The sequence below is a fragment of the Erithacus rubecula genome, assembly GCF_903797595.1.
Source record: "Erithacus rubecula genome assembly, contig: scaffold_916_arrow_ctg1, whole genome shotgun sequence".
Lineage (NCBI taxonomy): Eukaryota > Metazoa > Chordata > Aves > Passeriformes > Muscicapidae > Erithacus > Erithacus rubecula.
Window position 1 is genome coordinate 9,611 of NW_027635417.1, and position 11,526 is coordinate 21,136.

Genomic DNA, 11,526 nt, shown 5'->3' on the forward strand with positions numbered 1-11,526 from the left:
GGTCATGGGAAGATAAAGATGATTGCCCAGCTGGTTTAAAGATGGCCCATTAGCAGATAATATGTGCCAGGAGATCAGGGTCACTGCCCCACCTGGCTGCAGCAGATGGGGACAGAATCCACATTGCTGGACACATCCTGGATTGAACCCAAGACAGTGTGTGATCAAATGGTGGGGGTGGGAACCTGGCTTTTTGTGGGTGCTCCTGTGGGTGTGGTGTAGGGGTGATGAGTGTGCGGGGTGGGAGGTGGGATGGTACCCAGGTGGGATGAGGAGGAGAGAGAGAGGAGCTGGGAGTCTCCTGTGGCTTCTACACCCTCCTGGCGTGCCTGGTTTAACATGAAGGAGCTCAGGGTATCCAGCCACCAAACCCTGAGGCTCTTTAGCAAATCACACCCAGTCCAGGCCCTGGAGGGCTCTGAACTCTCAAGGGGACCATGGAGCAGGATGTCCCTAAGCCCCTTCCCACTTCACTCAGGACAGCTTCCCAAAGCAGCAGTGTGTGGGATGTCTGTGGTGAAAGAAGGAAATTGCTGAGGTCAGGGGGCTGATGTTGCTCGTTTTTATTTTCTGCCTCCTTGGAAATACCGAAAAATAAAGTCTTGCCTCCTGGCCTTTGAAAATTCCTCTTGTCCTACAGGAAGGGAGTGTTGTTACTGCAAGAATTCACTGTTATTCCAGGGAATTGAAGCCTCTGTGCAGGAAACCCCAGTGTGGGCAGGGAGGAATGTAAAGGCATTAGGGTGGTTGAGATGTGCTGTGTTCCTGCCATTGCAAGGGGGGAGGTGGGGTCCCACACAGAGGGCAGGGCTTGAATGGGCAAAATTAATTCAGGTCCAATTCCAGGTAAATGAGAAGGAAAAAATAAAAAAGGAGAGTGGGAAATCAAGGATGTGGGGGCCTGCTGACAATAAATGCAAGGAGGGAAGGGCTGGGCCATCCTGCCCTGATGCCCAGAGCACTGCCCAGTCCAGGGGATTCTGGCACTAACGTGTCCCTCCTCCCCCTGGCAGGGAGCTGATGCCCAGGACCCTGGAGGGACAGATCACCATGGAGAAGACCCCCAGCTACTTTGTCACCAAGGAGGCCCCAGCCCGCATCTCCTCCATGTCCAAGGGCACCAAGTTGATTGTGGTGGTGCGGGACCCCGTGACCAGAGCCATCTCGGACTACACCCAGACACTCTCCAAGAAACCTGACATCCCCACCTTCGAGAGCCTGACCTTCAAAAACAGGACTACAGGCCTGATCGACACCTCGTGGAGCGCCATCCAGATTGGCATCTATGCCAAGCACCTGGAGAACTGGCTCCTCTACTTCCCCATCGGGCAGATCCTCTTTGTCAGCGGGGAGAGGCTGATCAGTGACCCTGCAGGGGAGCTGGGCAGGGTCCAGGACTTTCTGGGCCTCAAGAGGATCGTCACTGACAAACACTTCTACTTTAACAAAACCAAGGGCTTCCCATGCCTGAAGAAGGCAGAGGGCAGCAGCAAACCCCACTGCCTGGGGAAGACCAAGGGCAGGACCCACCCTGACATCGACCAGGAGGTGGTGCAGAGGCTGCGGGACTTCTACCGGCCCTTCAACATGAAGTTCTACCAGATGACAGGGCAGGACTTCGGCTGGGACTGAGCCTGGAGAAATAATTTAAGAAAAGGAAAATATAATATAATATATATATTTTTTTTACGTATCAGTAGAGAGGGGGGAAATACAGAAAAAAAAAATAATAGCTGTGCTGAAACATGATTTTCTCTGATTTGGTTATTTTTTTCTTTTTTCACACTGCTTTGTTTCCTTTCTTCTCTCTGCACATCCAGAAAAAGAGGCTGTGAGCAGCAGCATGGTCCTAATTGATATGAGCAGCTTCCCTCAATGGGCCTAAGGTTTAGCAGTGCCTCTGTAAAAAAAACCACAGGTGCAAAGTTTTCAGAAGTGACAGGGCTGCTTGGGGTAGCTCAGAGTCTTCCTGAAAGTTCAGCCAGGTTTTGGCTTGCAAGTGCCATTTTGGCCAGACCTCACCGCTTTTGACAATAAAACAAAGGTGGCTTAGTACCTAATTTGGCTTTTCAAACGTTACCTTAGGGGATTTTTTTATTGCATGAAACATTTGGTGAATTTTGCTTCCACTTATCCAATTCTTTGTTTTACTTTTACCCCCCTTAAATCAACCTCTTTTCATCAGCCAACCTTATTTTTCCTCTTAAGGCAGCCAAAACCAATAATCCTTTGTTTTGTTTTGAGACAAAATAATTTTGGTAGCCAAAAGTGAAAGAACACAAATGATTCTTTTGACTCTGTAATGAAAATTTCCAGGTAGTCAAAAGGCCTCATTCACAGGAGCTGGCTCTAAACCAGTGTTCCCTATTGCATCTTTTTGACAGCAGAATGGTTTTCTAAGGTTGTTTTTTTTTTTTCTCAGGGGGCCCATCTGAAGGGATTTTGGGGATGTGAAGGAAAGTCCACACTGAGATGGTGCTCATGGCACACCCTGAAGGTGTTGGGGGACCCACCATCCCACCAGGAATGTGCAGGAAACTTCTTGGTGTCCAGTGGGCATGGTTTGAGCCATAATGATGGATGCTTTAAGTTAGGCCAGTCTTAAATAGACTGGAGAAAGGGTTGGTTGTGAAAAACTGAGCAATAATCATGTCCAGACAGAGGAATGAGGAAACAATAGTTATTTCCTAAAGTAGAACTGAGGGGGAAGCTGGAAGGTTGTGAAGGGCTTTAAAAACTGTCAGGCAAAACAAATCTCCTTTGCCACTTTTTTTAGCTGGTGGAAATGTTTCAGTGACAGAGATTTGTTAGTGAAGCAGAGTCTTTTATTTCCAGGGGCTCATTTTTCAGCATTTCTGAGCACCCAGTTATTCCTTGGTGCTGCACACACAGCGTGGTAGTGCTGCCTCCCCTGAGCCCAGCTTTGAAGGGTACCTGAGGGGTTAAGACAAGCTTAGTGGGCATCCCCAGGAATGGGGTGAGGAGGAAGCCTGGGGATGAGGTTCACTGGCTGCCTGCATACCAGCAAGGATCTTAATAAAATCCCAGCAGGGCAGAGATTTCAGATCCAAAGAGAATTATACCAGAAGTTACAATGTCACCTGAGGGAGGCATTTCCAGTTTGGCAAGTTGGGAAAGGAGTTTGGTGGCCCAGTGAGCCTTTCCACTCAACCCTCCACACCTCCCTCTGTCCCCAAAGGTGCTGAGCCCTGGCACCTTCCTCCCCTGATGACACAAACCCCAGGGTTTTGCATGCCAGGCCCATTTCCCAAGGGAATGAAAATACTTCATGCAGTTGTGATGCCCCAGGAGCTCCTCCCACAGCCATCCCTGCAAAGCTCTGCCTGAGCCCAGCTGTCCATGCCCAGCTGGGGGATGCTGCTGGGCTAGTGGTCCCAGAGCCAGCCTGAGCTCAGCCCTTGCCCTGCTGTGGTGTCTCAGTGCCACTTCACTGCCTCCACTGATGCTTTCACCCTTCCCCCATTCATGCCCCATTTGAAGGCCTTTTTTGGCAATGTCCCACATAAACAGTTTACAGCAGAGAGGAGGCACCACACAGACCCCAGCAGTCCCTTCTCACCTCAGCCCCTCAGTATCCATGCAAGACACAACATGAGATCAGAGATGGTCACAGAGCTTTGGCTCCACTTCACTATGGTCCCCCCAGCATCTGCAGCTCACATCAGAGGCTGGGAGGATGCTGGGCTCTTGGCAATGTGTCACAGGAGGTGAGGGCAGAAATCTTTTTGGGGCAGGAATGGGGGATGAACCCTCCCATGCTGTGCTCTTCCATTCAAATGGAAAAACCAAGGTGGTAGTGAGGATGAGGCATCAGTCACTCACAGGCATAACCAAACAGTGCCAGCACCAGCAAGGCACAAAATCTGAGATATTCCCAGCTGAAAAGAAGATGTAAGTGTGCCATTTCTTTGGTACTTCAAGGAGAGTTAAGGTTGGCATAATATGATAATACAGACATGCCTTTGAGAAATTCTTGTGGTTTAAGCCCAGCTGGGATCTCAGCCCCATTCACTCCCCAGGTGGGATGGGGGAGAGAATTGGAGAGTATTGGAGAGAACTGGAAGAGTAAATCTAAGGAAACCTGTGGGCTGAGATAAAGACAGTTTAATAGGCAAAGCAAAAGCTACACACACAAGCAAAGCAAAGTAAGAAATTAATTCCAGACTTCCCATGAGTGCTCATCCCCAGGACAGCAGGGCTCCCTCACACTTGGAATGGTGACTTGAGAGGACAAACACCATCACTCCAAAAAGTCCCTGCTTCCTTCTTTCCCCACTTTTATATGCGGAGTAGAATGCTGTATGGTCTGGAATGTCCCTTGCACCAGTCAGGGTCCTGGCTGTGTCCCTTCCCAGCTCCTTGTGCATCCCCAGCCTCCTCCCTGGAGGAGCAGGAAAAACCTTGATGCTGTGTAAGAGCTGCTCAAGCACAATGAAAACATCCCTGGGTTATCAACACTGTTCCCAGCACAAATCCAAACCACAGTCTTATGAACAAAATGAACTTTACCCCAGCCCAGACCAGCAGACAGGTATAAATACCCCTCACAAGGATGATTTTTTTAAAAAATCAATATGGTTATATTGCTTTTTGCTCCCATATAGTCACATTTAGACCACTATAAAGCAGTTTTATAGGGCCACAGGCTGGTCTCCCCATATTGGAGAAGCAATATCAAGGATTTCTTAGAGCTGAATGTCTGCACTGCCACCAAATCCCTGCCATTAAATCAGCAGAGCCTTGATGTGCACACAAACCCATCATATGTGCCTTTAACAACTCTCCCCAGCACATCAAGCTCAGCCACTTAGGAATACTTTCCACTAAAAACTTCAATGTTTTATTCCCCCTCATTTCCCAGGGTTTGAATACCTTGTTGCACACCTTGTAAAGCTATTTAGGGATCTGAGACTGTGATTGATTGGTTTTGATCTGGGCCATAAGTAGTTTTGAAAATCCCTCCACATGTGAACAATGGCTTTTAAAAAGAGGTCATGCAACCAAATTGCTTTGAACTCTAATAGCATTTAAGCCTCTAAACTCTTCAGGCTTATTTGAAAATCCAGCCATGAAGTTTAGATTATTTTAACCTAAGAAGAATTGGAGGTAAACTATTGAAAACTGCATCCCTCCTGGGCCTGCAGTGCTGAGCACTTGTACTGGAGAGGAAATCAGAAGTAGCTATAAACAAATAAGTGACCTGTATAGTGTTTCTTTAAAAAAAAATTAGGCAGAAAAATCAAAATATTAACTTTGAGAAAATAATTAGCTTGTTAAAATGCTTCTGGTCTCAATAATCAAATCTGCCATTAGGCACTGATGAAGCTTAGGCTTAAATGCAGTGCAACATTTGGGCTTTAGAACAAATTCAAATTTTGGATCTGTTTTAGGAAAAAAAAGCAATCAAAACCCACACCAACCTTTACAAGGCATCCTATCAGCACCAAGTGCCAAACTGATCACAAGGCAGTTTTGTGCACTGATGTGGTGGGGCCTGGGCTGCCCAGAGTGGTGGTGGATTCCCCATCCCTGGAAGGGTCCAAGGGCAGGTTGGATTTACAGCAACCTGGGATGGTGGGAGGGAATGGAATGAGCTGAGCTTTAGGGTCCCTTCCAATCCAAACCACTGCATGACCTTGGAGGAGACAGACACAGCCACAAATGGCACCTCAGTGTGTGCTGAGCACAAGGATGGCCCCAGAGTCCTCAAAAATCATTTTTCCACTGCTGTTTCCAAGCTTTGGCTGGTAGAGCCCAGCTCAGAAAGGTCCCTGAAGGTGAGACCTCCCTTTAACCCCCTGCAGCCAAACCTGGGAAAGCTCTTTGCTCTCTCTGAGCTGAAAAATTCAGACACAGGGATTTCTTTAGTTTGGCAGGGTGTGTCTGCTGGGAAATCCATCACTGCCATGCCTGGCAGGGCAAGCTGTGCCCCTGGTACCCTTGGTGCTGCTTTTGTGCCACAGGGAATTTTATCAGCTCCTGTGGAAATGCTGCCACTCAATGATCTGCTCAGTTAAAAACAGTTTATGGAGATCAGTGTGAGACTCCTCTGCCTGATGTCTCTGGGTGCAGCACTAAGAAATCAAATTTCCAGAAGTAATTTGGTCTTTCCAACCCTGCACAGAGTGGTTTTGACTTGCACTGATTCTCAGTTCTCCCACATACACACTTCACACACAGCATTGAGTCTCCAGAGGAAGGGGGAAAATTGCCCATTTTCCTAACCATTAAAAAATTCCTTGATTGTGTACAACAGTTTCTGGGTTTTCTCTCCTCCCTCCCCTTCACTTGGTGATACTGTCACCCTTCTCCCTTTGGTGCTATTTCAGTATGAAAAAACCTGATTTTAATTTAATTTAAGAGTGAAAAGCACACATTTAATAAAGTTTACGGGTACTGAGAGGCTGTGCTCTCTTTTTGCTGGTGGCAGCAAACTGCAAAGAGGGGGCAGGTTTATGAAAAAAGGGGGAAAACCACAAGATCACCAATTTGTGTCTGATTTTAGTCTCCTAACCCTGACTGACTCCATGGCTTCTGTGAGCTCCCCAGTGCCATCACTGGCATTGATCCCATGAGCTCTTCTCTTCCACCACCACAATCTCAATGCCATATTCCTCTATTGAAATTGCAAAAATCCTCAAACAAGTCTCCCTGTCCCCCCTTTGCTGTCCTGGCCCTGCCACCTCCACAGCATTTCTCCACCAAGGTGGATGAATTCCTGCTTCCCCTGAGCTGGGTAGCTCAGGAGTGGTCTCAGTTCACAGTTTACTGTGTGAAACCCGAGGGGAAAGGAATTCCTCAAGAAATAAATACAGGGGAGAAGCCCCCCTGTATCAGGTTTGCTGTGTGGTCAAGTAAAGTGATATTCTATTTACTTTTTTAGATGTATAAACAGATTAAATCCCAGGGAAAATATGCTCCCAAACTTCATAATATTTTATTAAACCACTGAAGTTTAATATAATCTTTTGGCTTCCACAGAAAAAATTTTCCATTTCTTTTCTGAGCACCTTTGATTTTATTTTCTTTTAATTACCGTTATCCGGAGTTAACGATGTGGGGTTTGCACTCCACCCAGAAAGGACTATCCAGATTAGAAGTGGGGAATTTTGCTGAAATACAGAAATATCAATGTGGTGGTAAGAATTCAACGACACCTGGGCAGAAAACTAGAGGAGCCAAAGTGCAGAATTAATCCTGCTCAGCCAGGCTGCATTCCTCTCCTCACAGCATTTATTTCCTCAGACTTTGCCCAGCCGTGGCTGCTGCAGTCATAGCCCTTCCTCTCCTGCCTGTCCATGGAAAGCTCTCCTTAGCTCAGGCCCAGCTCTGCACCAGCACCCAGGGGCTGTGGCTGCAGGAGGAGGCACACAGCACCCTTGGCCCCTGCCCTGCCCATTCTGCTGCTGGAATGCCCCACAGGTATCTGGCTCCTGGGGAAAGCTGCTGGGAGCCAGGCAAAGCCCCTCCACAGAGACCCAGCTCCTGCACTGCTAATGAGCAATAATGATGGCCATCAGTGTGCCATGGTTCTTAAGGGAACTTGGTGAATTCTGGAGGCCAAATTCACTGATGGGAGCGTTTCCTGAGGGTCTCAGTGCAGCAGAGGAGCTTCAAATGCTGTTTATCAGCCCCATGTAATCTCCCTGCAGCTCAGGTCAGTCCTGGAAATGAAATATCCTTCTTCACAGACACACCAACCTCTCTGAGTTTGTCCACTAACACTGAGGCAGTGGTGAGGCTGCAGCTTAGATTTGCCTGACCAGAGTTTCTCCAGCTCCTTTCTTTTGTTCTTCCACCAACTGTTGTTATTTAGGGCATGTGAGCAACAATCCCGAGGAAATGACTGAGAGGTATTGGCTGGGGAGCACTTACCTTCCCTTGTTCAGGAATTATGGAACAGGATCAATAGATTTCTATCCAGCTCACTGCTGGGGACCCCCATGGGTGGGCACAGAGGAGATGGCAATGGAGTGAAAACATTCTCTTGAGGACAGGTTTGAGAGCACAGAGGAAAGAGGCCAAGTGCATCCTATCGACAGGGCAAACACAGTCACCAATCTAATTACCCCTAATTGCCTCTAATTCCTCCCCCTTCTGCACAGCCACAGCTCTCCAGGGCACAGTGATGCCAGTGGCTCTGGGATCTGTGGCTTTGGGATGTGCAGCACTGCCTGAGCCCTGGCCCAGCCCTGCAGTTTGGGCAGGCTCAGAGGGGAGAGGGGCTGCTGGAGGCAGAGGGAGCCCCAGCAGAGCCCCCAGCTCATCTTCAGCCCAGCAGCATCCCCACAGCTGATGGGAGGCCAGGGACCATTCCCTGCTGGGTTTGAATCAGCTCTGCTGAGTTCAGACAGGGTGTGTTGGCCAAGGTGAAGCCCAGGCCAAGGGCTGCAGGTCAGGGGCACATCCAATCCCACAGACACATCTCTACCCAGCTGCCATGGGAGTGAAAAGACAAAACCAAAGGCAATGATACACCACAGCTTAAACCCCCTCACTGTCACCCTTCCCTCTGACTCAAACCCAGTGTTGTCCTGGGACCAAACTCCTTCATTTTCCACAATGGGAAGATTCAGGGTTAAATGAAGAAAATATTTATTTGGCTTCTCCTGGGAGCTGCTGGGGCTCAGGGCACAGCCAGCTCTGCCTGTATAAATTGGATATTAACCCAGTGCCTCTGAGTGAGCAAGATGTGAGCTCTCCCTGACCTGCAGTGACCCTGGTGTCTGGAAGATGCTGCTGATGTAGTGAAGGACTGCACACACACATCTGGGATCATGTCTGGGTTTCACCAGCTTAGAAAAGCTTGTAAATAACAGAATTGACCCTCTTCCAGCAGAGCCTGCTCCTGGATGCAGCATTCCACACCAGATCCCAGAATGGTTTGGGCTGGAAGGGACCTTAAAAATTATCTAATTTCACCTCCTGCCATGGGCAGGGACATTTTCCACTATCCCATCCAACCTGGCCTTGGGCACTCCCAGGGACAGGGCAGCCACAGCTGCTCTGGGATCCCAGGGAATGGGCACCCAAAGTCAGTTTTCTGTTTGAAGCACCTAAATCCCTGTCAGACACAGCCTGCCCTGGATGGGGAGGGCATGGGAACAGGGAGGGGTGTGTGCTGCATGTTGGACTCTGGGCATTGCCACTGAAAGGGCAAAGCCTCTGAGGAGCCTGCAACCACTGCCTGGACAGCCAAACTACCCCCCTACCCTGGGAAATTCATCTGCTTTGACACCCCATATTTTACCAGCTTTACTGAAGAGAAAATTGTCATATGCTTCCACTTTTCGAGGAGCTGAGCTGTCCTTTTGATAGCAGCTGCCAGCATAAATATACATGAGAAACAGGTTTTCAGTTCCTGAGAAATGTCTAAAAATTGTAAACAATCCTCAAGTCATATGGGGATAAACAGTCAGAATTTCAATATTGTTTATAGTTTTAAAAAGCAACAGTTGTCTGAGTCGAGTCAAGCCAAGTCCTTCTGAATAGATAATTTTCAAACATTTGGTTTCAATTCTCCCAAACCTTCAGTAGAGAAGCCCCATTCATGGAATATTTAGCTTACAATGCAAAATGAAAAGTATTATGGAGTAGAAAAGTAGATCTTTCTGTTTCAAAAAATAAATGGCCTTGGAACCATCTTGAAAACCCTTTTTAGAAAAAAAGAGGAGAAAAAAAACCACTCAGCCAAGAAGTTTATCCAGGCTGTTCTTCTGCTAAATATTCCAGTTTTGCTGAGTTAGTTGTTTTGACTTAACAAACAGGAATATTCCATCAAGAATAGAGCCCAGCTTGTCAGGCTGGGAGCAGACCTGTCCCTCCCTGTCCCCACCCTCTGCCCCCTCAGCCTTCCCCCCTCCAGCACAGAGGGAGAGTGGAAAAGAGAGTTCTTTAATTTCCTCTTTGCATTAAGAGTTCATTAGGAAAAAATCCAGAGGCCCCTCATTGTGCCTGCATTTGCATGTCTTCTGTGGATGTTTAAATTTTATTTTCCTGTGGTTTTTATTCCCCCCCCCCTTTTTCATGTGTCTTTCCTGTATTGCTGGCACTGGATTGCTTCCCTGCTCACAATTAATTCCTGAAATAATTTATTTCACTTTGTCACTGTTCCTCAGCTGGATGATTCACACAAACAGAATTTGTTAGTTCTGTTGATAGGAAATTATTTATTTAAGCTATTTGTTGGTATTAGGGAATGATCAGTCAAGTTACATGGCAGGACTCCTTTTCCCAGGCTGGATAAGACATCTCTCAGGAAGAAATAAAAAATTACTAAAACGGTTTACTGGATGCATTTTGGATGCTTCCCCTCCTAAAATCATAGAATAAGTTTGGAAAAGCCCTCTAAGATTATCAAATACAGCCATTAACTCAGAACTGCCAGCTCCACCACTGAACCACGACCCCAAGGCCACATTTGCACATTTCTAACACTGCCTGGGATGGTGATTCCACCACTTCCCTGGGCAAAAATGCACCAGATTTGTTGGATTTTAAACCAGAATTGAGTTCTTTACTCTGAGGGTAGGCAGGCCCTGGCACAGGGTGCCCAGAGCAGCTGTGGCTGCCCCTGGATCCCTGGCAGTGCCCAAGGCCAGGCTGGACACTGGGGCTGGAGCAGCTGGGACAGAGGAAGGTGTCCCTGCCATGGCAGGGGTGGCACTGGGTGGGTTTTAAGGTCCCTTTCAACAAAACCCATTTTGTGATTCTAATAAATCAATTGACATTTTGGTTTGGGTTATTGTTGCTGCCCTCTGATCCAGATTTCCTAGATGCTCATGGGTGTGAGTTCAAGGGGTGTTCATGTGGGACACAGGAGCATTTGGAGCTCTGGCAAATCCTCTGTGCAAAGGACCAGAGAGCTCCTGCCCTGAAACACACTGGAGGCAGCAGAAAAAAATAAAAATAAAATAAGAAGGGCTCCCAGATGTTTCAGTTGACTTTCTATCAGGCTCTTTGCTACCTGTGTGGCCTTGGCAGAGCACTGGGGTTTGCTGGATGTGAGGTCCCCTCTCCTGCTGGATGCAGCCCAAGGTGGGAGCTGGCTGCTGGTCAGAGAGGAGAGCCAAGCTGCAGCTATTTCCTTCCTCTCCCAGCCCGTAGGCTGTGCTCCAGCATCTCTGCTGACAGGAGAAGGGTTTTGTTAATCAAATCAGATCAAGGTTGGAGGGATGAAAGGGAAGCTGCAGGTGGGGAGACCTCACCTGGCTGGAGTGCAGCAGCTGTCCCTGAAGGGCTCAGTCTTGCAGGAGTGTCATTAGTGCCTCACTCCCTGCTCTATTCCATCTATTCCATCTATTCCATCTACTCCATCTATTCCATCTATTCCATCTCCACCTGGCCCTGGAAGACTGAGGCTTTTCCACCTCCTCCCTCCTTCCAGCCCTTCTCCTCCTCACACACACAGACCCTCCCTGTGCTTTGGGCACTGGCTGGCAGCAGCCACTGCTCACCAGAGCTCACACACTGCTTGGAGAAAACAGTGACTGATTCTGTCAGACA

The 11,526-nt window shown here is 48.1% G+C and overlaps 1 protein-coding gene and 1 long non-coding RNA gene across 2 annotated transcripts; one reads left to right on the forward strand and one right to left on the reverse strand.

The window, feature by feature from the left end:
* Positions 1-1,013: 1,013 nt before the first annotated feature.
* Positions 1,014-1,759, forward strand: LOC306816849 (heparan sulfate glucosamine 3-O-sulfotransferase 3B1; the record flags this gene model as incomplete). Its single annotated transcript, XM_079333297.1, has 1 exon — positions 1,014-1,759. A coding segment is annotated over one exon (619 nt), but the record flags the coding sequence as incomplete, so codon positions are not given.
* LOC306816848 lies at positions 1,760-3,153 on the reverse strand. Its single transcript, XR_013777792.1, has 2 exons — positions 2,522-3,153; positions 1,760-2,491 (listed from the first exon to the last, which is right to left on the reverse strand). It is a non-coding gene; the product is annotated as an uncharacterized lncRNA (long non-coding RNA).
* Positions 3,154-11,526: the final 8,373 nt, after the last annotated feature.